At 46.2% G+C, this 26,011-nt stretch overlaps 1 protein-coding gene across 5 annotated transcripts in view; it reads right to left on the minus strand.

The window, feature by feature from the left end:
- Nucleotides 1–4,504: 4,504 nt before the first annotated feature.
- CRACR2A (calcium release activated channel regulator 2A) overlaps nucleotides 4,505–26,011 on the minus strand; it is a 146,063-nt gene continuing 124,556 nt past the window's right edge. For all 5 annotated transcript variants that reach the window (XM_066257710.1, XM_066257711.1, XM_066257713.1 and 2 more), the window contains 3 exons: nucleotides 16,219–16,320; nucleotides 12,960–13,036; nucleotides 4,505–11,592 (listed from right to left, as the gene is read on the minus strand). In XM_066257710.1, the coding sequence (XP_066113807.1) occupies nucleotides 11,508–11,592; nucleotides 12,960–13,036; nucleotides 16,219–16,320 (264 nt within the window). In that variant the 3' untranslated portion in view covers nucleotides 4,505–11,507. The remainder of the gene's footprint in view (nucleotides 11,593–12,959; nucleotides 13,037–16,218; nucleotides 16,321–26,011) is intronic.

Consider the following 26,011-nt stretch of genomic DNA (forward strand, 5'->3'; position numbering starts at 1 on the left):
AATTGGGCTCTGTTTATATTGCCTATTGATTATCTCTGATTAGATTCTTTCGTGTGTCACTCCCAAGTGTCTCTCCTGAGTGGGCCCTGGAGATGCGGGCTTCTGAGGAAGGGGAGGGAAGGCAGGGGGCGTAGGACAAGTGTCCGGACTCAGGGGCCCGGGAGAGATGACCAGCAGATGGAAGCTGTGGACAAGCTATGTGATTGTGTCTAAACACAGTGGCTCTAGCCCTGAAGCTACGGGTCCTGGGCCAGAGAAGTCCTGGCTCACAGATGGCTCTAGATCCTAGAATCTAGAGGAGGTCCCCACACTCACCGAGTGTCAGTTTCCACAGAGAGAAGATGATTCACAGAGGGTGTCATAGAAGAGACTCAAAAACCCCAAAGTGCCCACACTTGTGGGTTTTCTGCTATTCCCTCATGTATAGGTGTAGCGAGCTTTCATTATTCATGGCGTGGAGGAAACTATGGCCTGGAGGATTCCAAGTAGCAGATGATACAAAATTTAATTGTGTTTGGTTTGAGGTTTGCAATGTATAATCCCAATGTCCCACCTTATTTGAGAAGTCCCCTTTCCTAGGGCTCTCTGGACTTAATTGGAAAAAAAAATTCAGTGTTTGAGACTTAAGGACTTACATTATGGGGTGGAAAAGTAGTCTGGAAACACACTGGGCTGTGGACAGGCAGAGAGGCAAGGCTGAGATTTAAAATGTGGCCCGGCTCATAGACAAACCCAGGACACACTGAGGCTTGAGGTGGTGGGTTATGAGGCTCTTTCTTCCTCCTCCCTCCTCCCCACACCCTGGCCCACTCTCACTGCTGTGCTCCCATCTGGCCCCCATCCTTCCACTCCACTCTCTGTAAGCACAACTGTAAATCAGACCATGTTGCCGCCCTGTTAAAATCCCTCCAATGGCTCCCTGTCACCTGCAGGATGGCATTTAAACTCTTCTGACCCAGGGGAGCAGCTCTCAGGTTTTAGCCTCTGCTGCTGACATCTCCGTTTGAAGTGCAGCCTCAGTCAACGCCAGGCCCCTCCCCTACACTCTGCTCCAGCCTCATGGCCCGCACTGCTGGGTCCCCACACCTGCCCGTTCTCCTGCGGCCCTTCTCTCCCCTCGGTACTCCTGTTGAGCTACTCCCTTTCTTTCCATCATTGTCTGAGGCTTTCTCCTTGATTTCGCTTCTCAGGCTATCATCAAATCCTTTGTTAAAACATGGCTGCCTCCACCCACCCACCCCCTCCAAGCCCAGGGGCAACGTAATCCTGCTGAAGTCTCACCTCCTGCGGTGTTCTGCAGGCTCTCTCATTTTCTACCCATTTGCTAGGATAGCTCCTTCACTGATTTGAGCGTCTTCGTTTTTTTTCTTTTTTTCTATGTTCCGAGGGTGGAGTATAATGGCACTCAAACTTTTGTAGGAAGTATCTCAGGCCATAAATGGTAGGACAATTGGGGAGGGAGTCTAGGATAAAATTAAAATAGGTAGAGTGTAGTTTCAACAATGTGTGTGTGTGTGTGTGTGTGTGTGTTGTGTGCCCACAGACATATAATAATTTAGCGTAGCACCTGAGCCCCAACTTCCCTTCCTGAGTGTGGGGAATCAGAAGGTGACCGGTCTCTACAGCCTGGTAATTGAGAGGGCATGCAGTACCAGGGAGGCTTAGGACCCTGTTGGCCACCTGCTTACTAATGACCTGTTGCCTGACCATAGATAAGTCATTGTAAGTCTCTTAGGACATGGCTGGTTGGCTTAGTGGATAGATCATGGCCCAGATTACGGATGTCCCAGGTTCGATGCCCAGTCAGGGCACAGATGAGAAGCAACCGTCTGTTTCTTATCCCCTCCCTCACCCCCTTTGCTCTCCCTTCTCCTCTCGCAGCTACTGGCTTGACTGGTTCGAGTGTTGGCCCTGGGTGCTGAGGGTAGCTCGGTTGCTTCGAGCATCAGCCCCAAATGGGGTTGCTGGATGGATCCCAGTCGGGGTGCATGTGGGAATCTGTCTCTCTATCTCTCCTCCTCTCAAAACAACAACAACAACAACAACAACAACAACAACAAGTCTCTTGACACCAGATAGCAGGAAGAGCATGTGCGAAGGTACAAAGGCATCCAAGAGCAGATCCAAGATCAAGAAGATGTTCACAGGCCCTGGCCGGTTGGCTCAGTGGTAGAGCATCGGCCTGGCGTGCGGGGGACCCGGGTTCAATTCCCGGCCAGGGCATATAGGAGAAGCGCCCATTTGCTTCTCCACCCCCCCCTCCTTCCTCTCTGTCTCTCTCTTTCCCTCCCGCAGCCGAGGCTCCATTGGAGCAAAGATGGCCCGGGCGCTGGGGATGGCTCCTTGGCCTCTGCCCCAGGCGCTAGAGTGGCTCTGGTCGCTGCAGAGCGATGCCCCGGAGGGGCAGAGCATCGCCCCCTGGGTGGATCCTGGTCAGGCGCATGCGGGAGTCTGTCTGACTGTCTCTCCCCGTTTCCAGCTTCAGAAAAATACAAAAAAAAAAAAAAAAAAAAAAAAGAAGATGTTCACACATAAGCAGAAGATTTTTCACTTTCTATTATTCCTTTCCATTATTGTTGTTGGTAATAATGATAATATCAAATAGTTTTAAAAACTCTTTTAATTTATAATTAAATCAGAATTTCTGACAGGAGGGGAGAGTAAGATTTTAGAAAAATTATAAAATAGATAAAACAATTAAAAATGAAATAAATAAAAATAAACTAGTTAACATAAAGAAAAACTCCCCAGTGGGCAATGAAGATTGTGAGTGCAAGCTAGAACTATCACCTTCCCTGCTTGTGGGGCAGAGCGGTTCTGCTGTTCCAGGTGACGCAGCTCTCGTGGTTCCAACCACTGCAATCCGGCCACAGCCCCTGCTTACAGCTGTGGGGCCTACTTATCAAGTCTCAAGAGATGACTATCACAGCAGAAGAAAATTGGTTTAGATCAACCAAAGTGGGCCAAGGTCCCACAACTGGCTCCCACTAAATATCCTGGGACAGACTGGGAGCCTCTGCCGTGACAGGAGCCTGTGAAACTCTCACAGGTGGGTTATTGATAGTTGTGCAGCTCTGAGGGAAAACAGAACACGTAGCACTGAAAAGGCCAGCTGTGGACATCCAGGACAGACAGCATGGCTGCTCACTGACCTGACACCCTGACAAGTCCTGCCTCTTGCCTGAGCCGCAATCTCCTCATCTGTGAGGGGAGGGAGCTGATGAGCCTGGCTCTGGGTTCAGTATGGCACTGTATCTGCACACAGTAGTCACTGCAGAAGACCAGTGGTCAGGCAGGCAGTGCGTTGGTAGTAAGGGCATCCACCACTCACGGGAGGTTGAGGAGTGGTCTTACTTATCTTCCACCAAGTTGAGGAAGGAACCTCAGGGCCTCGCAGCCATTGCTCAGGCTACAGACCTCATGCGGCTGAGAAAAGTGGAGGAGTGGGGAGCGGGGAAGATGAGCCTCATGAATGAGACTACTCTGGGAGGGAGCAGGAGAGAGAGGAGGGAGAAAGGGAAAGAGGGAGGGATGGGCAGAGAGGGAGGAAAATGCAGCCTCATCTGCTTGTTCACGTTTCTTGTGTTTAAGATGCTGACTTCTAGCATATTTTAAAATTCACCAGACATGAAAAGCTGATTTAAATAGACCCACGGTGTGAAGCTGGTAATGGAACTTGGCGCAGTGGAGGAGCCGGCAGGATGCTGACGAGGTTCAGCGCCTCTCCCTGTGCCAGAGAAGCTGTGCAGGCCGAGTCTTGCCAGTCGACTTTCAGGCCAGGTGCTCTCCAACCCCCGATGATGGAGACGGTGGTGGAAAGAGAATTAGAAATGTAAAGAAAAGAAGAAAAGGGAGGGAAAGTGGGGAACGAGGTAGAGCAGGAGCTGAAGTGGAGGATCAGTGGGAAACGGAACCAGAGAAATGAACAAGCCCAACATTCTTCTGGTCCAGCTGGGCTTCCTGGCTTAGCCCACCCTGACTCCCTGCCATGCCTACGACCACATCTTTTCATGTCTATCTCAGTTCAAACTAGACTCGGGGTTGGTGGGGTAGAGGCAGGAGCCTTGTAATTTACTGTATCTGGTTTCCTACTGGTGTTCCTAAAAGCAGAATGTTCAACATCTCCTGAACACCTCCAGTGTCAGAGAGCTCACTACCCAGTGAGGGAGCCCATTCCCTGGCTGGCCCACACCCGCTGGGTTATACTTCCCTGGGATAACTCACAGTCCCTGTGCTCTGTGTCTCTGGCCCTCTTGAGTCAATCAGAACAAGTATAACACCAACGTCAGCCCTCCTTGAACACAATATGTTGGTCCTTCTCCCTCTCCAATCCTTTTATACTGGTTCCCAGTCTCCTTACCATGAACTATCTCAATGTAAATCTTGCAACACCAAAATATTTCTGGGTGCTGGTGAATGTATTTCATGCTGCAGTCAATGCAACAAAATTCCAGGAACAACAAAAGACATTTATCATTTATTTTTGGTTGTCATTATGAACTTTTACTGAGCCCCTACTGTTGACAGATAAGATATGAAGGTCCTGTCCCGTGAACTAATCCACAGAGAGAGGCCAAACTCTTAAAGCAAAGCATGTTTGGGCAGGAGCAGAGTTGACAGGAGCACTGAGAGTGCCCCCCCACCCCCGTTGAGTGAGGGGTAGGGTGGAGCTAACTTGAGGCCCTTCAGGGAAGGGGATCCTGGGTTAGTGGAATGGCATTTTGGTGGCATTTTAATGTATATTGTAGGCTTCTAGATGTTTCCTCAAATACTCTGAAGATCCAAGGGTCACAGGTAAGCTTGTCTTCCTTTCTGCTCCTCATCTCTGGATATAACCTGAGACAAACCTTGAGCGTCTTAGAGCCCAGTTGTTGGGCACTGAAGAGGATCCATCCTTCATTCATTCATGGAATGTAAAGGTTTGTCAAAGTGTTTTTTTTCTAATGTACATAACAGAATTTACAGTTTTAACCATATTTAAATGTACAACTCAGTGGTATTAAATACATGCACAATATTGTTTGCAACCATCAGTATCCTCCAATTCCAGAACTTTTTCATTATCCTAAAATGAATGTTTTATAAACTGTATATACAGGGAGCTCAATTAGAAATGTGCTAATATAAAGTCTTGATAGGGCAGCAAATCCACCCAACCACTGCCTCATGTCTACTATGTACTTGGTTCCAGTAAGTACAAAAATGAATGAGACCAGAGCCCTGCCATGGAGAGCCTTGTTATCTGTGATGCTGGCCTTGTCCAATGTCAAAGCAGAGTGAGAAGGTACAAACTGTCCTCAGAAAAAAAGTCTCTAACTTGAAGGAATGCAAATTTTCCTTACTCTATTGGTCCAGAGAAATAGGAGATGCTCTTACCTGAGGCCCCAGCCTCTCCCAGTTACCAAGAAGTGTGGGATTTTCTTTTTCTTATTTTGTTTTGTTTTGGTCTCTTGTACACATGTAATAACTGATATATATATCTACAGACTTTCAGTTGACCAGCTCTTTCCTCAGCATTCTCAATGGACCTTCATGCCACCCTGTGAGGGCTGTGGGGCGGAGAGCACAGGTGTACAGACTTGGAACCTGGCTCTTAGAGTGTCACATAGTTCTTGGTTTTACTTGAGGCCGTACAACTTGTGAGCCACAAGGTTAGAGATGGCTGCTTCCACACCAGGGAGGAGAACTGGGCAGGCAAGCATCTTTTATGCACAGAAACATGGAGCCCATGTCAAGTTGAGTTGTTGAGCTGCCTGTGGGTAATGGATTGCTACCAGTGGCAGCCGAGGAGGGTCAAGGTGATGAGATGCAATGCTCTGATGGGCGTCACACTCTGAAAGGCTATTGAATTGCAGCAGCTGGAATCCTCCTCAGCACTTAGTTTTAAAAGCCAGAAGCAGCACCTGATTTGAACCAGCAAGGCAAGCCCCATGAGTCTACCAGGCCACAGGGGTCCAGCTGTCTAGCCTTTGGGACCTGGGGCTCCAGGGGAGTGAACTCACCAAGTAGTGGGCCTTGTTCTTGAGAAATGACGCTCTGCTCTCAAGTGTTCCATGAGGCAAACACTGTTTGCCAGACATTGTGCCAAACATGAAGTGATGGAGATGAATGCTTAGTCCAGCATATTTTGCTCATTCGAGCCTTGAGGGCAGTGTGTATAAATAATCACCACACTATCATTACAGATGGCTCGGGGCACCCATGGGCCACATACAGGATTTCCCCTGACACTCTGCCCTTGACCTACTGCTACCCATGCTCGATGAATCCCAGTTTCACAGTCATCTCACTCAAATATCTAAGACCCCTTGTACTCTATATATTTCAGTTTCTGTTTCCAAGTTAAAAATAAGTTCCATTCTCTCTGTCCATGTTCTTTGGGCATTTTTGCTTAGAAGTGTGGGTTTTTTTATGTGTAGCATTTATTTTTATAGGTCAGATGGATCAAGCCATAAGTCATTATAATAGACAACACAGGCCTCACTGGTCAAGCAAGTTCTCATTTGTTGGGAGAGGAAGATCCTGGCGCTGTGACAACTGCCTCTGAGTACCACTTCAGAATAAGAACCAAAGCCTTGATAAAGTCCTAGCCCTGAGAGAGGGTCAGTTCTGGGATCCAGCTCAGTCCTTTCCTGCGTGAAAAATAACACACCTCACCAATGCTCCTGTTTCCACATTGATTTCAGGTCCTCTGCCAAGTGCCACATGGTTTCCAAACCCCCATTATTTCCAGGAAGATTTGTTTTTTTCCTAATTAGAACACTTCAATTAACTTGGCTCCACTGACTGTATGAAAAGTAGAGGTACGATGTTGTTACCTTTACTGCTAATAACTAACATGTTTATTAATAAAAACATTAATAGATTTCAGAAGTGTGGAGGTTTGGAAAGCTCCTATATCTTGTCAACCATCATCAATCCCCCTGACCCTGACATACATACTCCAAGACAAGAAGAAAGGGAATAACCAATAACAAAATCCTATGATTTTTGACTGAACCTGAATGAGATTTGTCTAGCCAAATTCTATTCCTTAAATGACAGGAGAAAATATGGCAGTATTCCTAGGGCCAGTCAGCAACAGGGCCCTTAAGACTTGGTTTTGAATGTTTGTATATGGTGATTTCATTATTTTTATTTATTTATTTATTTATTTATTTATTTGCATTTTTCCAAAACTGGAAATGGGGAGGCAGTCAGACAGACTCCCGCATGCGCCCGACCAGGATCCACCCGGCACGCCCACCAGGGGCAATGCTCTGCCCATCTGGGGCATCGCTCTGTTGCATCCAGAGCCACTCTAGCGCCTGGGGCAGAGGCCAAGGAGCCATCCCCAGCGCCCGGGCCAACTTTGCTCCAATGGAGCCTCGGCTGTGGGAGGGGAAGAGAGAGACAGAGAGGAAGGAGAGGGGGAGGGGTGGAGAAGCAGATAGGCGCTTCTCCTGTGTGCCCTGGCCGGAAATCGAACCCGGGACTTCTGCACGCCAGGCCGACGCTCTACCACTGATTTCATTATTTTGAAGTCACTAAACTCTTTAAAAAAAAGGGTTCTGAGTTGCAGTCTTCTTCCTCTATCTATGCCTTTTAAGCAAAGCCTTGTGGAATGTCTGGGTTCTTTGCCAGAGGGGAGACTGCATGAGGATTTCTGGTCTTCTTCTGTTGAAGAACGGGACATTTCCTTGGCTGCTCATCTCCAGCACAGCATGCAGAAACTCAAAATGGAGAGGAAGGTGCTTAGATCCAAAGGACCTCTGAGTTTCACATCCTTTCTCCAGTCCAGAGAGAAAAAATACTTTGTTTGGGGTGGTTAATTGTAGGGCTAAGGAATGAGCCCAGAGTCCTGGCTATGTGGTGGAACAAAGCAGGGATGGCAAGCAGAGCTTGAGTTGTACATTAAGTCTTTAAAACTTTAAATCGGCTAATTAAAATACGTTCAAAGACCTAAAGGAAACAATGCCTAAAAACTCCAGAAAAGTATGAAAACAATATCTAATTAGATAGAGGGTACTATAAAAATGAACCAAATAGAAATTCTGGAGTTGAAAAGTACAATAATGAAAATGAAAATTTCACTAGAAGGTCCCAATAGCATATTTGAGCAGGCAGAAGAAAGAATCAGTGAACTTGAATATAGGCTATTGAGACAATCAGTTCTGAGGAACACACACACACACACACACACACACACACACACACACACACAATGAATAAAAAATGGACAGAACCTCAGAAACCTGTGAGACACCATCAAGCATGCCAGCATATGCATACTAGGAGTCCTAGAAAGAAAAGAAAGGGAGAAGGGGACAGAAAGAATATTTAACAAAATAACCAACAAACATTCCCTAAATTTTATGGAAACCCATTAATCTACACACCCAAGAAGCTCAACCAATTCCAAGTAGGATAAACTCAAAAGAGATGCATAACTAGACACATCAAAACAGCAAGAAGCAATTCATCATATGCAAAGGAGCCTTGATAAGATTGACAGATGATTTCTCATCAGAAACCATGGAGGAGACAGTGGGATAGAATATTCAAAGTACTGACTGGGGGTGAGGAGTGTGGCAGGGGGAACTGTAAACCAAAAGTTCTATATCTGGCAGTTATCCTTCAGTCATTTCCAGATAAAGAAGTTTGTCTTCAGAAGACATGCCCTACAAGAAATACTACAGACATAGAAGAATACTAGATAGTAACCAGAATCAATGTGAAGAAATAAGGGGCCCTGGAAAAAGCAATTATATAATTAAATATAGAAAATGGTACAAATGTATTTTATGTTTTAACTCTTTTCTTTCCTCTCTGATTTAGAAGGCAAATGCATAAAATAATCACTATAAATCTATGTTGGTGGGAGAAAATTGTATAAATATGTAATTTGTGGTAAAAACAACATCAGAGAGGGGGGAGTGAAACTACACAAAAGCAAAGTTCTGTATTTCATTGTAATTAAGTTGGTATTAATCAGAACTAGGTTGTTATAAATGAGATATTAATAGTAACCCAGGGCAACCACCAAGAAAATACATTTTAAAAATATAGTAAATGAAGTAAAAAGGGAATTACAATTGCACACTAGAAAATAACTATTTAACACAAAAGAAAGGTCAAAGTCTGGGATGACTTTGATCACCATAGTGGCTTAGAAGGAGTGGGAGAGAAGGGAGACTGAGACATGGGGACACAGAACTACTCGGAGTCTCTCTGAATTCCCTGTGCTCCACACTTTCTGCAAGTGGGGTTAGAAAAGGCAGCAGCAGAGACCTGAAGACCCTTCTCTCTCTCTCTCTCTCTCTCTCTCTCTCTCTGGTCCTTTGTGGACTCATGGGCCTTTACTCCACAGGCTGGAAGGACAGGCACTAGGGTCATCCCACCCTGCTCTCAACCGTGAATTCACTTTTCCTAAGTGGAAAAATGAAGCCCCAAGCCAGCAACTAGGATTTGGGGGATAAATGCATCTGTGGGCTTAGGGAACCCCAATGATAGCCTGCTTGCACCATAAGTCCCAGTTGCCACCCTGCTTTTCATCAGAAGCAGGATAGCTGCTTTCCTTTCCCCTTGGCCATCTTCTCTTCTACCTGCACCCCACACACAAACACAACACACACTCACACAGCAACATGCATTCACACAGCAACATGCATACAGATGCGAAAGGGCCGCTGCTTGGTGACCCATCCCCCACGCATCCCACTAATGAGACCATCACCAGTGTCCTCTCTTGGGAAAGGAGTCTCCTGTGAGTTCCCCTCAAAATGTGACTGGTGTCCAGGGCCAGTCTAAGTTGGAAAATGATCATGTGATCATAAGAATTCTGACAGCAGAGAGCCTGAAGCACTAAATAGCCTACCTTTCATTGTACTGGAGACGGAGGCCCAGGGAAGAGGCTGGCTTGCCCAAGCTCATGGGGCACCTCCCAGTGCTCATTGCTGGGTTTGTTCTGCACCCCTCATGGGCTCCCTGGCGCCTACAAAGGCTAGACGACAAGGAGAGAGGACTCTGCAAAAAGGAGGTAGGCACTTCCATGGTGACCCATGGGCTCTGGTTCTCTTGGGGGTCTGGGGAGGAGGCTGCAGGGAACAGCTTTGGGAAGTCTGGCCTCTTCCCCAGCCTGATGGACTGTGTGTAGATGTCCTGAGTCATCTTCTCGGAGGCCTGTGGACACTCTCTGCCCCTGCCTTCACTGCCCACTCTCCTGTGGGGGCCTGCGTCTATAGTTCGAGACTGGTAATTGGCGATGATCTGTATGGTCTTTCATCCAACTTCCCAGCCAGGGCAAGAGTGCCCTCCCCAGCCCCACTGATGGCCAGCCACAGTGAGGCTGGAGCACTGCTACCCACTGAAGGGACCACACACTGAAGGGACCACCCAGCTGAAGGTTCCACCACGAGCCTAGATCATTCCTTTATCCTAGTGCCCTGTGCGGCTGCAGTCACGGGGTGCCGAGGCCAGCAGCTACACGCTGTTCATACACACCAGCAAAATGCCAGCATCAGAGCCACACTTTTTTTCTTTTAATACAGTCTTCTGAAAAACACAAAATGAAGTCAGTAACTAGGGACTTGGTGTTGGGCCTCTCTGCCTGCATGTCAATCTACCCCGTTAATCATCATGTACGATTTTTCAAAGAGCTATTTTGAGAAACATTTAGAAAATGGCTCTTACATTGCTATAGTTATTTATACCCTCCATAAACTGTCGCTCGGTGTAGCAGCAGATGGGTTTACACCCCTGGTTTTCTTTTTATCTGTCGAAGTCGAGCAGGAGGTGAGCCCACCCCTCACCCCAGGCACACACGTGTCACCCCCACCCCCCTGGACAGTGAGGAGGAAAGGCTGTGGGCTCTGTGTAAGGCACCATTCCAGAGAACCCGCAGGGGCCAATGCCATGGGCCCACGGCTGCTGAGAGAGGCCGGGCCCTGGGAAGGAGCAGGACCCCGGGGGTGGGGAGTGAGGAGTAGGGAATAGAATATGGGTGCCCTGGTTTGCTTCCCTCAACACCACGCAGGCATTGCAAGGTCCATGAAACATATGCCAAGAGTGTCCCATTGGTGTCCAGAGAACAGGAGCCAAAGCCAGACCAACCACCCTCATTGCCCAAGTGCTGTGTCTGTGGCCTGCAGGAAGCAGCAAGCCGGCCCTGCACAGTTACCATGACAACTGCAGTGCTGAGGCTCCTAAAGGCAAGGGGTGGAGGGGGGGGGGAGGTGGAGAAGGCACGTGGTGGCTTTTCTGGAAAAGCCCATCTGTTTCTTTCCCCCAGGAAGCCAAGCTGGAGGTTGGGGGCGGGAGGGAAAGGAATGGGGTCTAGAGAAAGAAGGCAGAGAAAAGACTCCAAGATGCTCCAAGAGCTGCTTTCTTGAACAGAGGTGCTCCCCTTCTTTTGGGGGGAGGCAAGTCCCTGTCAAGGACAAGTCTGGGCTGGCGTTGATAGGAGCCTCTGTGCAGGACTCCAGGTGCTCTGTGGCCCAAGCCTGCTGGAGCCTCCTGGGAGGCACCTATCAGCCACAGCACGATTTCTTCTTGGCAGAGCGGCTAACCTGAACGGTGTCCTCCCTCACTGTGTCTTCCTGCTCCTTGAGGATCCTGGGAGAGGGAAAGGCAAAGCGTCAGCAATGGAGAGCTGCAGGGCCCCAGGTTACAGGCCATCTGGGTAATCTTGGGGGACTCCAGCCTCACCAGAGCATCAGAGAGAGTATTCTAAGTCTCCCTGTGGGGAACACAGGTACATAACTATAATTGGTAAAGCCAGAATTTAGTCAGTCTGGATCCTTCACACCTCTTCCAGGAAGCCTCCCCTGATCATCTAGGTGGTGTAAGTGCTCCAATGGCACTCTGACCTTTCTGTAATAACCCCATTGGTCTCTCGGCACTGACAGAGCTGCTGAGGGCTGAGGCCTTTCCTTTGTGTCTTTGCATATCTGAAGCCTATCACAGGACCCAGAACACTTAGAGACTCAGCAAATATATTTCTTAGTAATTGAATCTATGGAAGGGCTGTCCCATGTGGCCACAGCTCCAGATTAAATGTAGGAGGTGAAAGATTAAAAATAGTGTTTAAGTATCTTTTCCCTGCTTTATACTGTCGGAGTGCTTTCACCTTCAGCATCTCTTTTGTTTCTCACAACAACCTGTGAGTGGGCAGGGAAGGTATGATTGATGTTCCTAGATTAGGGGCAACGCTCAGAAAGGTAGGGTGACTTGCTTCAAATATCAGCGACAGAGAAGCCTAGACTTTTCCTCGTGGTCTTCTACAACCTGTCAATGCACACACGTTGTTCTGAGTTTTTAATTACTCAACAACAAATATTTTTTAGAAGCTCCAGAATGAATGCTGAGCACAGAGGAGTACAATTAAGTATTTGTTCGCTGGGTGAATGGGATAGAATGAAATAAGTGCCTAGATAGATAAATATTCAAGTATAGAAAACAGGGTCTTGTGTGCGGGGTTGTTTTCTTAATTTTTGAATAGCGGAAGCTCATGGAGCCTGCCTCTCCCTGGGAGCAGTCCTTTGGGTGCCATCACCTTGGGTGCTGCTGGTCTCTCATCACAGCCCCTCTGTTCCTTGGCTCCCCTGCCTGCCCCTAGGGGCCCTAACCCTTCTGCGCTCCCAGCTGGCTGTCAACTAATCCTTGCTAAAATATAAACTAGTGTCGGGGGACCTAAGATATGACCTTTCCCAGGAGCATTTGCATTTAAAAAGCAGGTTCCTGGGAAAAGGCAGCCTTTGAGACTCCAGAAGATTGCTGTCCCAGCAACAGCCCGGCAGCCTTTCTTTTTGGCATTATTGTTCCAAAGGCTGTCCCTGAACCCTGGAATCCCACACAAAGGCCAGGGTACCAGCCACTCAGACAGACAGGAGGCAGCCTCTCAGGTCATGGTGGGGGTGGTGAGGGCAGTGGTCCCCGTCAGACCCAAGCAGAATCACCTCCCCGCTGAGCTATGCGTTTACCTGGCCAGATGGAGCAGGGACTCTTTGGTGTTGTAACCAGAATAGGCACTGCACTCATAGAAGATCAGGTTGTTCTCCTAGAATCATAAGACAGGGGGAATAAATGGATGGGGAGCTGGAGAGAACCGTGGGGGTGGGGGGGACGACGCTGCCTGCACCTACCCACACCCCTGCTTCTTCTCCAAGTCCCCTTGATTGCTCCACTCCCTCGCCCCTCTCTAAGAGGTTGATTTCCGTCTCCCCAGGCAACCCAACTAATGGGAGTCCTGTAACCATCTCCCAGGTGAGCTCTTACAATTGTAAAGCAACAAAACCATAAGCTGCGTTTGCATTTTACACTTTCCCAAATTGCTCTTGGGGAGGGTGTGTATGTGTTCATTTCCGGCTCACACCAGCCTGTGATGCTGCCCAAGACACAAAGGGCAGGGTGGGTGGCATTCTTCCCACTTCATGGGCAGGAAGGCTGAGGCCGGAGGAGGTGGGCGTGGCCAGCCTGCTCCAGGGGTGAATGTAGTTCCCGGCAGGGCTCCCAGCAGCATGCTTTTCCCAGGACGCGGACGTGCCATGGGCGGTGGGGCAGTCGGCATTGAGGCAATCCAACAGGAACCCACCTACACACGAGGTCATGACAGGCAGCTGCCCAGGCTGCCAGCACCGGTGCCACAGGACAACTGTCCATCACTTCCTGAGGCAGAGGCTGTGCCGTGTGAATGGCAGCGCCCTCGCCCAAGGTGCGTCACATGCCATTTATCAGTCCCATTAATAGCTAGCCTGCTTCCTTATGACAATGCTAATGGCACGGAACCCTGGTGGCTGATGTCCTGTGGGGATGCAGGCAGTTGAGTGAGGACACTCATTTTGTGGCTGTGGATAAGGAGGCTGGGTAAATGCTGACTCCAGATCCAGCTTCCGCTTCACACCCCACAGACCCCGTTCTGCCCTCTGCCCTTCTCACCCCTTCCGTCAGACCCTCACTCCTCCTCAGTCTGTGAAGAATGAAGGCTCATGGGAAGGGATGGGGAGGGGGCGCACAGGACCTGGATTTGGAAGACACACTCTGTCTTCCAGCTTTGAGTCCAGGCTCCCACCATTGAGGAGCTGTGCGATAATTTGAATAAATCACCTAATGTCTCCAAGCCTCGGTGTTTGTTTCACTGACCAAAAAAAGAAAAAAAAAGGGATGATAAAAATACAGGCCTGCAGTTCCTTAATCAAAATCCTTGGATCCAGATGTAGTATTATGGAATTCAGACACGTTGAGTTGCAGAAAGATAATGCCTATATTCACTATATTATCTGATTCCCTCAGTGGGTCTGGGACAGCATCCTATAATTAAACACATTAGTATTTCTTCAGGGAAACATTTGAATATTGATTCCAAGTACGGCACACAGAAACCACAAAGAGCGCGTGTCAGTTCTGGTCAGAATTTTCTGCTAAATGGAATGGAAGAACCCTTTTAGTTTCCAGGGCTTTTTGGAGTTTGGAATTGAGAATGAGGGACTGCGGGCATGTAGCTGCTTGGTGACCCTTCACAGGGACACGTACCAGGCCCTTCTTCCTCCTTTCTTCTTTAATCTTTCCCATCTGCCCCTGGCTCCCCAGCCTCTGAAGCCATGCATGGTTTGTTCAGAGTGAGCATACTTAGGATTAGGAATCTTGGGGTTGGACAGCTCCTCCATCCTTAAGGAATCCATAGTTCCCGGAAAACCACACTGGGGAGTGGGAGTGGCTCAGTAGTAAGCACTGTGTGTTTTTTGTTTGTTTTGTTTTGTTTTGTTTTTGTATTTTTCTGAAGTGAAGCGGTGGGGAGGCAGACAGACAGACTCCCGCATGCGCCTGACCAGGATCCACCCAGCATGCCCACCATGGGGTGATACTCGGTCCATCTGGGGCGTTGCTCTGTTGCAACCAGAGCCATTCTAGCATCTGAGGTGGAGGCTATAGAGCCATCCTCAGTGCCCAGGCCAACTTTGCTCCAATGGAGTCTTGGCTGTGGGATGGGAACAGAGAGAGAGAGAGAAAGGAGAGGGGGAAGATGGAGAAGCAGATGAGTGCTTCTCCTGGGTGCCCTGACCGGGAATCGAATCAGGGACTTCCACACTTCGGGCCGATGCTCTACTGCTGAACCAACCAGCCAGGGTCGACACTGCATGTTTTGCTGCTTGATTTCCATCAAACCTTGTTGGTTCTGCGCTTGGGCAAGAGTGCTGCAGCTCATCTCACTGGTAGGCTACCCAGCACGTGCCCCACCTTTAGCTTGCATTCAGTTTTAAGGCTTAATCTTGGTGAAAGGATGAACTCTCTAACAGAGCTGTCCAAAGAAGAGCCAGCCTGCATTAATGAGTGTTTTATCCCTGAAGATGATCAAGTGGAAACACAGGTGATGGGACTCAAGCATCAGATAACATGGTATTAGCTCAGGGGTCGGGAACCTATGGCTCACGAGCCAGATGTGGCTCTTTTGATGGCTGCCTCTGGCTTGCAGACAAATCTTTAATTAAAAAAATAATAATGTTAAAAATATAAAACATTCTCATGTATTATAATCCATTCATTTCCTAACGCTCCTGTTCATGGTTGCAGGTGGCTGGAGCCAATCACAGCTGTCCTCCGGGAGAATGCCAATTTTTTATTGGATAATGCTTAAAGTACACGGGTTGTTGTATGGCTCTCATGGAATTACATTTTAAAATATGTGGTGTTTATGGCTCTCTCAGCAAAAAAGGTTCCTGACCTCTGTATTAGCTGAAGATTTATACTGTATTTCCCCATGTATAAGACTCACCCTTTTCGAAAAATTTGGGGTCTATAAACTGGGTGCATCTTATACAGTGGTTGTTGATTTTCTTTTTTTTCTTGCATTTAACAGTGATGAGTTGTATGAATTTTATGATGAATAAAACTTGAGTTCAATAACTATGTAATACATTTTTTTTTCAAATTTCGGGTCCCAAAATTAAGGTGTGTCTTATACATGGGGAAATACGGTAATTCTGAGTTCTGAGGGTAAGAATTTGGGAAAATTCCCCATACTCTAGTTATTCCTAGGCAACTCCATTTCCAACCTGTGTTTTTCCATGGGAAGTTCCATCCACACAGGAGCGGGACCACTCCTATGACGCCAGGACACCCATCGTGCCCATCGCTTCCTTCCCAGAGGGCTTCCAGAGAAGGCTCCCATCAAGGCTCCAGCTTGCATACCCAGCTGCCCTTGGGGCCCATCCTGTCTGCAGAGATGGAAGTGCTGCTCTTTACCTTGGCAAGCTGTTCTCCAAGGGTCCGGGGAACCTCCCGCTCTCTCTCGTTGTCGATTTTATTGCCCAGCAGAAGTACGGGAATGCAGCCTCCCACAGCTTCCTGCAGAAGAGACACCCCCAGAAGAGAAACACCCATAAGGAGAACCATGTCGTGATATGCTGGATGGAAAGAGCCCTCTGGCTGTGGAATTCCCTGCTGCCACAACAGGTCGAGCCGTAACAGAGTTGTCCTGCAAGCTGAGTAGGAGAGCCACCTTCTAAGAAAGCCTCAGCTCATAAGGCTTCAGCAAGGGGCCCGAGGCCCACTTCTGGGTGCCTCTGGGTCCCTCCAGACCTTGTTAGTGTGTGATCCCTTCCTCCCTCACCACTCTCCTTGGATGCTGGACAGAACATGCAGGGCCCCAGGTGTGCTGGGAGTGGGTATCAGGATGAGGGCACAGTGGAAGTACATGTCCTTTCCAGGGCTTCCAGCACCCCTGAGGGCATTCCTACCTGACCAGATTCGCCTGAACGAACCACAACAAACCAAAGAATTAATGCAGTCTGGTTCAGAGCTGTTCTAGGGGCTGCTGTGATCAGCATTGGCACCTCCAGGGGCCTCAGATTAGGCACGTAAGCTTCCTAAGGGCTGGGTCCAAATCTGACTCATGCTATTTGGGTACAGAGTGCCGATAAAATGATTGTTGTGTGCCTCATTGGAGGTCACCACCTGGGATGCCACAGAGCCCCGCCATCTCTGGCTCAGAAGGAAGCCTTGCCCAGGGAAGAACTGTGTGACCAAAGCAACTGCACTTCCTGGGCCAGAAGTAACAGGTATTCAAGGGGACCACCCTATTTCCTCCTCCAGTGACTGTGGCGGACCAGTGGGGGCCTGTGCACCGGAGTCCTTGTACCACCATGTCCTCCCTTGTGAGATGAGTGTGCTGGCTTCCTAGCTGTTGAGTGAGTAAATATGGTAATGTTCACATTTACGCAGGTTATTTTTTACTTTGTGAGATATTTAGTTAGGAGCTTTTGATCATAATTTGGAAAGGAATATTTGTAGCCACATGTTTTACCAAATAGAGAAGGCTGTGGAATAAGAAGCTAACAAAGTTATAGTGTTTCTAATTAGTTCATTAACTTTTATGTTTCAAACAAATGTCCAAAGTCCATCTGATAGGTACACCTATTTTAAGTTTAAATGCAATTACATTTGAAATTAAGCTTCATTGGTTCCTTAACCCACACATTCATTTATTGCAGTTCAGTCATGAAAAAATTTATTAAATGAGAATGTTGAGGCTCAGAGAATCCAAAAGAACATTGAACCTCAAAGTCACTGAGTTATGAGGACTCTTTAATATGTGGGCCCACATTTCTCTGATGTTTTCCTCTAAATTATGATTTCCAACAAAGTCTCTGCTATTTAGTGTCTTATTAACTGGAACGCTCTAAAAGCAGTATTTCTGTGGTTACATGGTAAATAATGTTAGCAAGGCAAGGTCTTCCATTGCCATCTGACCCATCCAAATAGATTCAATTATGTGCATTGTGACTGCCATGTTAAGTGGATTGTAGATAGTCCAATAATTTGCGAGTAAAAACCACTAATGGTATTTAGAGGCTGCTATGGCTCCCTGTTACCAGTGTTGATTACTGGGAATACCCCTATTCTCTGACTGCATTGGGCCACAGAAACTTGGGCAAAGAGTTCTTCACAGAAAAGGAAGAAAAGAGGAGGAATGAGGGAAATGGGCCAAAAGGCTTGCTGCTTGGAGCACAGGAGAGATATTTGTAGATTTATGTGTGAGGAATGACTAAGGCTTGTGGGATTTCTTGACATGGAAACTCTCAAAATATGAGCATCAGACTTGAAATCCCAGGGCAAAAGTCTAAACCGTTTCTGGTATGAGTGATGGCTTCAGTTTCTGCCCTTCCAGAGGGGATGCTGGGGCTGAAGGACCGAATAGGATGAGATCGGAGACAGTCATAAGCCCAACATCTGAGTCCTGCACACCACACACAGTATGCCTCTTGGGAAAAGAAGGGACAGTCTTCCTTTTAAAAGAAATTCCTGGATATAAAAGTAGAGGAGCTTCGAAGGTGCTGGTAAGACCCAAGGCCACAGCTGGAGCTGTGTCTCCCGCTCTGTGCATGGTCCTCCCTCCACTGACACTCTGGGCCCCTTGCTTCCCCTCCATGGGCCCTGGCTTGCCACTGATAAAGGAGAATTAGATCTCGTCCCAAAGACATGGCAAAAATCAGTGACAACACATAAACTGGAGGGTGTGCTATCACAGGCAGTCAGTGGACGCCACTCTGGCCCCAAGTCAGTTTCTGACACAGGGCCATGGGGAGGTGTTGAGGCTGGGGTGGGGGTCTCATGGTCTTTTCTCACTTTAACCTCTACCTAAACTTCACTCCTTTTGTACACATAACTAGGTTTTCAGCCTATATATTGCTTGGTATGAAGATGCTTATAATTATCCACCAGATGAAGCAACAAATGCTTTTTAAAAGTTCAAAGTGCACCTCGTCTGGAGGACAAGTCTAAGGTCCCCCAACCTCTGTTGTCCTTTCTATAGATGCTGGCAGAATCCCATAGGCATCCCAGCACAGACGGAAGGAACTGAAGCCGGTGAGCTAGGCACACAGCCCCTCTGAATGAGACCTGGCTGTGCCCAGGGTCTGCTGTCCCTCCATGGAGCTCGTCCCCGTCACCCCTCTTTGTTCCTCTCTCCTTTGAGCTGTGAAATAGACCTCTAAGGCTGGTTTCTGTCCTCTGACTTAGAAACAAAAGCCTCTCTACACCTTTGATCACTTTAGTTGCCTTTCTGTGAACTTGAGCTTGTTGGAAGACAGACTAGTTGGAATTCAAAGATTGCACATCTCTGACTTTAAATAACAAGGGCTGTCAATTTGAAGCAGAGGATTGACATTCAGTTCTGAACGTGCATTCAGCTGTTGGATTTGCTAGATTGTGTGTGTGTGTGTGTGTGTGTGTGTGTGTGTGTGTGTGTGTGTATCTTTCTGCTGGGAGGCAAGAAAGCACTTAGCCGGGATAGTGCTGCTATTTCTCTGGAGCAAGAACAAAAATTTCTCAGCACATTAAAGCATGTAGTTATGCTAAGGAAAAAAAATGACTGCAAAATTATATCTTGGGGGTTTCCATATTTATCCATCCCCTGGACTATGAGTCAAAACAAGATTTATTTGTGTAATTCATTTAAACTGCCAGCACTTCAAGCTCAACTTGGAACGTGGGGAAAAGAAATCAAACTGCTATTTTTTGCTGTGTGCTGCACGTTGTCACTAACGACAAAGATCACAGAATGGGAATTAGCTAGCAGTCCACGACAGGAGAGGAAAGTGAGCCCGACCCCTTTCAGCTGCAGAAATTTTCTGCTTTGAGACCAAAGCTGGAAGGACTAAAAAAGAAACGAACACCTATTTTTCAGAAGCAGATTTTGATCGTGGGCCATGTGACGACAGAGAAGCATAATGCAGCAGCAAAGCCCTAGATTTCGTCCTGGCTGTGCTGTCCGACCAGCTGTGCGTGCCTTCGGACAAGTCACTTCCTCTCTCTGCATCTCAGGGCTTCTCATCTACAAAACAAGAGGCTGCACTGGATTAATCTCCAACTTTCTCCAGCTCAAAGACACTGGTCTTGTTGGCTTAATGATATCCCACCAGTCCTATTGTACTTCCTTGACTTGTAGGTCTAACAATTTAGTGGTATGGAATAACAAAAAAGATCTAAAATGGAAGTTCAATATGCTAGAACTGCAGACACAAAGGACCAAAAATGTGAGTTTGGAGGAAACACCAGCCCACTCAGGCTCCTACTAAATCCTATTTTCTCTATCTGGTATGGGCCACAACGTCTTCAGATGGCCCTTAGAGACCAACCAGTTTATTTTTTAGATTGGACTGGTTAAACCAGCCCCACTGGCAGAGATGAGGAGGAGGTAGGGGAGGGTTGGGAATAATAGTTGGCAGGAATGACTAACAGCTTTGATTTCCTATTAAGGGGCATAGGAAATGAAAACTAGCAGGAGAGCCAGCACAGAGTGGTCAGGCTTAGCTTGGGCGTCTTCTTCAGAAGGCCTGCGGGCAAGGTAAAGCTGTCTAGGTGGGAAGGGTGAGGGAGGGTGGACGAGGAGAACAGTCATGGGGGCAGGACGCTCCCACCTCATAAAGCAAGGTTGTTCTCTTGTGCCAAAGGATTTTGGTTTCCTCTAGGCTGAAAGAATCCTCTTGGGTCCTCTGGTACACACACTCCTGCTCCATCCTGCCCCGAATCCCAGAGAGTCGAATGCCGTGGCCGGTAGAATGTGGGGGCCAGCAGAGACTTTTCAGAGCCTCCAGTTCATCCCTTCACTGAGTGACTGGCCACAGCGTCATGGCCAGAAAGTGGCCAAGCTGAGATGAGAAGAACTCCATACCTCGCCCAAGCATCTGTTCCCACCACAGAGCCTCTTTCAAGAGTAAGTCTTTGTCATGTATGATCTGGGGCAGTTTTAGCCCTTTCTTCTTGTACTGCTTTTCAGATTGTGGGAGGAAGGGGCACGGAGAACAGCTGGTCAGCATTTGCTCAATAAAGCCTGTTATTAAAGCTCCCCCTCCACCCTCCCTTCACCAGGTGAGGGAGTTGGAAAAGTGCTTGGAGCTCTATGGAAACATAAGATGCTCCACAAATATAAAGTACTTATTATTTTCAGTTTCCCTCCAATCAAATTAGGTGTCAAATTTTAATCTATCATCTGACATCTCTGATTGCTTGTTGCCAAGGTAGAATGACTTAGCTTTTCAAGGATCTTGAGAATTATTGCATTTATGAGGCCACTGTTCCACACCTTCAACACACAGTCCACCATCTGACACAGCTTTTTGCACTTGCTCTTGAAATCCTAGGCCACCAAACTGGGTCCCTCATGCTGAGCCCTCGGGAGTGCCTGTGAGTGCTGGACATGTGGGAGATGCTTAGATGATGCTTGTTGAAGGGGCATGGACATCTTTGGATAAGATTTAGAAGCTTGCTTCTCGAGAGGTGGTCCCTAGACCAGCAGCAGCAGCCTCACCTGAGCACTCATTAGAAATGCAGTGTCTTAGGCCCGGCCCAGCCCCGCTGGCTCAGATTCTGCATTTTAACAATATGTCTAGGAGATTCCCGTGCCTATTAGAATTTGAGAGGCACTTGTTTATATTGGAAACCATGGTGGCTGAAAATCACCTGGGAGCCTGTTTTTATTTATTTGTTTGTTTGTTTATTACCAAGTCCCAAGTCATTCTATCTGGGAGAGAAGATCCTGGCATCTGTTTTATTTGAAAGCTCCACTGGTAATCCTGATGTTCACCCAGCTTTGGAATACTTATTTAGAGTTTAGCTGTATGTTTTGCAAATTTTTAGAAAAGGAGAACTCAAACTACAGATTATACAAAAAGGCCCAATCCACACACAAATAACTCCGAGTTAGCCACATATGGAACTGCCATCTCAGCTTGGCTTCCTGAGCACACAGAGGCACTAGGGCTCTTTGGGGACTGTTGCTGGGCACATGCTGACAATGCTTTTCAGCCCCACCCCATACAGGAACATGCCAGACATCCAGCATGTGGCACAGTATTTCTGAAGAATGACTGAACTTGTGCTGCAAGTTGTGATGATGGCCCTCTGATATTTCTTTACCTTCACCATTAGCACCAAATTTGACCTGATCTTCCACATTTCCTGCTAAATCCCAGGCTCCCTATGCAAAACAGGAGCCTTAGAAATTACACTTCCCTAATGATGACAGAGAAGGCAGTTCCACATATTTGTCTGCATTCATCCCTATTAATCCTAGACTATGTGAACAGCCTCTTCCCAGTGCCAGTTTATATCAAAATTCAGATATTGGCCCTGACCAGTTGGCTCAGTGGTAGAGTGTCTACCTGGTGTGTAGATGTCCCAGGTTCAATTCCTAGTCAGGGCACACAGGAGAAGCACCCATCTGCTTCTCCACCCTTCTTCCTCTCACTTCTCTCTCTTTCTCTCTCTCTTCCTCTCCTGCAGCCATGGCTTGATTGGAGCAAGTTGGCCTCGGGTGCTGAGGATGGCTCCATGGGCTCTGCCTCAAGCACTAAGAAGAGCTTGGTTTCTGAGCAATGGAGCAATGGCCCAGATGGGCAAAACATTGCCCCCTAGTGGGCTTACCAGGAGGATCCTGGTCAGGGCTCATGCAGGAGTCTGTCTCTGCCTCCCCTCCTCTAACTGAATAAAAAAGATCAGATATTAAGGGACAATTAAATGTTTGTGGCTGGGACATAAATGACGAAGCCACAGCTAATATCATACTCAGTGATAAATAACCAAAAGCTTTCTCCTTAAGATCAGGAACAATATAGGGATGTCTACTTTCGCCACTCTTATCCAACATAATATATATATATTCTTACCAACTGAGAGGCAGGGAGGCAAGGAAGCAGAGAGATAGACTCCTGCATGTGCCCTGACTGGGATCCAACTGGAAAGCCTCCTACAGGGTGATGCTCTGCCCACCTGGGGCCACTGAGCCAGCTGGCCAGGGCTCCAACATAGTATTGACAGCCCTAGCCACAGCAATCAGACAAGGAAAATAAATAGAAGTCATCGAATTGGGAAAGAAGAGGTAAAACTGTCATTATTTGCAGATGATATGATACCACATATAAAGAACTCTAATAAATAAATTCAGTAAAATAGTAAGATACAAATGAATATTAAAAATTTGTTGAATTTTTATACACTAATAATAAATGATCAAAAAGAAAAACTAACAAAACAATCCCATTTATAATTGCATCAAAGGGAATAAAATACCTAGAAATAAATTTAACCAATGGGGTAAAAGGCCTGTACTTAGACAACTGTAAGACGATGAAGAAAGAACCTAAGGAAGATACAAATAAATAGAAGTATATACTGTGCTCATGAATAGAAAGAATTAACATTGTTAAAATGTCCATACTTCCCAAAGTAATCTACAGATTCAATGTACTCCCTATCAAAATCCCAATGGCTTTTTCACTGAACTAGAAAAAATAATCCAAAAATTTATACAAAACCACACCCGAATAGCCAAAGCAATCTTAAGAAAAAAACATAGTTGGAGGTATAATGCAATCTGACTTCAATTTATACTACAGGTAATAGTAATCAAAACAGCATCATACTGGCATAATAATTGGCATCTAGATCAATGGATCAGAATAGAGAGCTCAGAAATAAACCTACACCTATATGATCAATTAACCTATGAAAAAGGAGGTAAGAATATACAATGGGGTAAAGACAGTCTCTTCAATAAATGATGTCAGAAAAACTTGACAGATATATGTAAAAGGATGAAAATCACTTTCTTATACTATACATAAGAATAAACTCAAAATGGATTAAAGACATAAATGTAAGACTCAAACTCTCAGAAGAAAACATAACTCTTTGAAGAAATAAACTCTTTGACATCACTCTTAGCAATACTTTTCTGGATATGTCTCTCAGGCAAGGGAAACAAAAGAGAAATAAACAAATGGATTGCATCAAAATAAAAAAATTTTGCACCGTGAAGGAAACCATTGAAAAACAGAAAAGACCACTTACTGGATAGGAGAAGATACTCACCAATGATACATCTGATAAGGGGTTAATATCTAAAATATATAAGGAACTTATACAACCTAACACCAATAAAAACAATCCGACTGAAAAATGAGCAGAGGACCTAAATAGACATTTCTCCCAAAAGGACATACACATGGCCAACAGACATATGAAAAGATTCTCATCATCATTAACTATCAAGGAAATACTAGTTAACACCACAAAGAGGTACTACCTTACACCTGTCAGAATGGCTATCATCAATGAATCAACAAACAGCAAGTGTTAGCGAGTATGCAGAGAAGAGGAAACCCTTATGCACTGTTGGTGGGAATGAAGATTGGTCTAGCCCAGTGATTTTCAACCTTTGTTTCTCACGCACTCATAAACTAATTACTAAAGAAAAAGAGGCCCTGACCTCTTCTCCCTTAGTAACTAATTTATTTGTGCCATGAGATGAAAATGGTTATATTTAGTCAGGGGCACTGACCTGAGTAATTAGTGTGTGTTTGTGCCATGTGGAAAACAGTATGGAGGGTCTTCAAAAAACTAAAGATGGAACCGCCTTTTCACCCAGCGTTTCCACTTCTAGGTATACATTCAAAGAAACCCAAAACACTAATACAAAAGAATACACGCATCTGTATGTTCACTGCAGCATTATTTACAAGAGCCAAAGATATGGAAGCAACCTAAATATTCATCAATAGATAAATGGATAAAGATGTGGTTTATGTGTACAATGAAATATTACTCAGAAATAAACAAGAATGAAACCCTGCCATTTGAGACATGAATGGGTCTAAGGGGCATTATGCTAAGTGAAGTACTATATGATTTCACTTATATGTGGAATCTAAAAAACAAAATAAACAAATTAAACAGAAACAAACTCATAGATACAGAGGACAAACTGACAGTTACCAGATGAAAGTGAGGGGATTAGTAGATGTTGTGGGGAACACAGGGAGGGAGGGAAGCATTTTGGGGGACACTAGAATCTATGTAAACACAATAAATTAAAAAAAAAAAAAAGTAAATAGGCCCAGGCCCAGTAGCTCATACACCAAGGTTGCGGGTTGATCCCTACTCCGGGCACAGGCGGAAATCAAATTAAAAAAAAAAAAAAAAGGATGTGAAGGGAAGTACAAATGGAAGAAGTACAAATTTGCAGTTACAAAATAGTCACAGGGATGTAAAGCATAGTCAGTAGTCAATAATATTCAATAATATTGTAATAACTATGTATGGTGCCAGGTGAATTCTAGACTTAATGGGGTGATCAATTCATTAGGTATATAAATATCTAATCACTATGTTATACACCTGAAACTAATATACTATTGTACGTAAACTATAATTGAAAGATTAAAAAAGAAAGAAATGTTTGTGTCTGGGAAAAGAATGGGTGGCCGTTTTTCCCCCCTAAGGTCCAAGGCACAGCCTCAGTTTCTTAATCTGAAAACAAGATAGCTGTCTTAGATCAGTGATTTAAAAGGGAAGCCCTCTTATCTAGCACAACTGCACCTGGACCTCCGATACACCACCTGAAAGAGGTTGAGTGGCTCTGACCAAGGTGGGGATGACGGGCTCAGAACTGTGACAGCTACCCCTTTCCCTGCCCTGCTCGGGCCCTGGAGACTGTCACTCTGATTCCAAGGTTCCAACGGAAAAAGTTTGAAAACCACTGGGTCAGGTAAGCAGTCAAGTCTCTGCTGGTGCTTAACTTCAATGAAGAAGATAAATCACTAATGCAGTCAAACAAACAAACAAAAAAACATGTTGGAAATCCCATGGTTTCAACAGGAATCTCTTCCAGATTACCCATGCCATTGGTTCCACTATGAGCTTGGTGTAGAGCCATTTACTATATTTCACAATGTACATGTTCTCTGTTATAAGTATTTCAGGCTCAATAATTTTGAGAAATAATTGTACTAAGCAAATTTCTGAGAATCCCATGAATCTGACTTCCATTCCTGTTCCTTATTTGAGAGGAGGGGGGGGGGGATGAGAAGAATGTGGAGGAAGAGGAGAGAAAAGGAGAGAAAGGAGTGGCCCAGCCAGTCCAAACTACAATAGCTTTGGTGGGAGGAATCTTAGATGTTAGGGTCAAAGGATGAAGAAATGAACAGCTCCAGTATTCTGACTGCACAAGAAGATAGCATTCATTTGTGCCTCCAACATC

Source organism: Saccopteryx bilineata, chromosome 2 (genome assembly GCF_036850765.1).
Source record: "Saccopteryx bilineata isolate mSacBil1 chromosome 2, mSacBil1_pri_phased_curated, whole genome shotgun sequence".
Lineage (NCBI taxonomy): Eukaryota > Metazoa > Chordata > Mammalia > Chiroptera > Emballonuridae > Saccopteryx > Saccopteryx bilineata.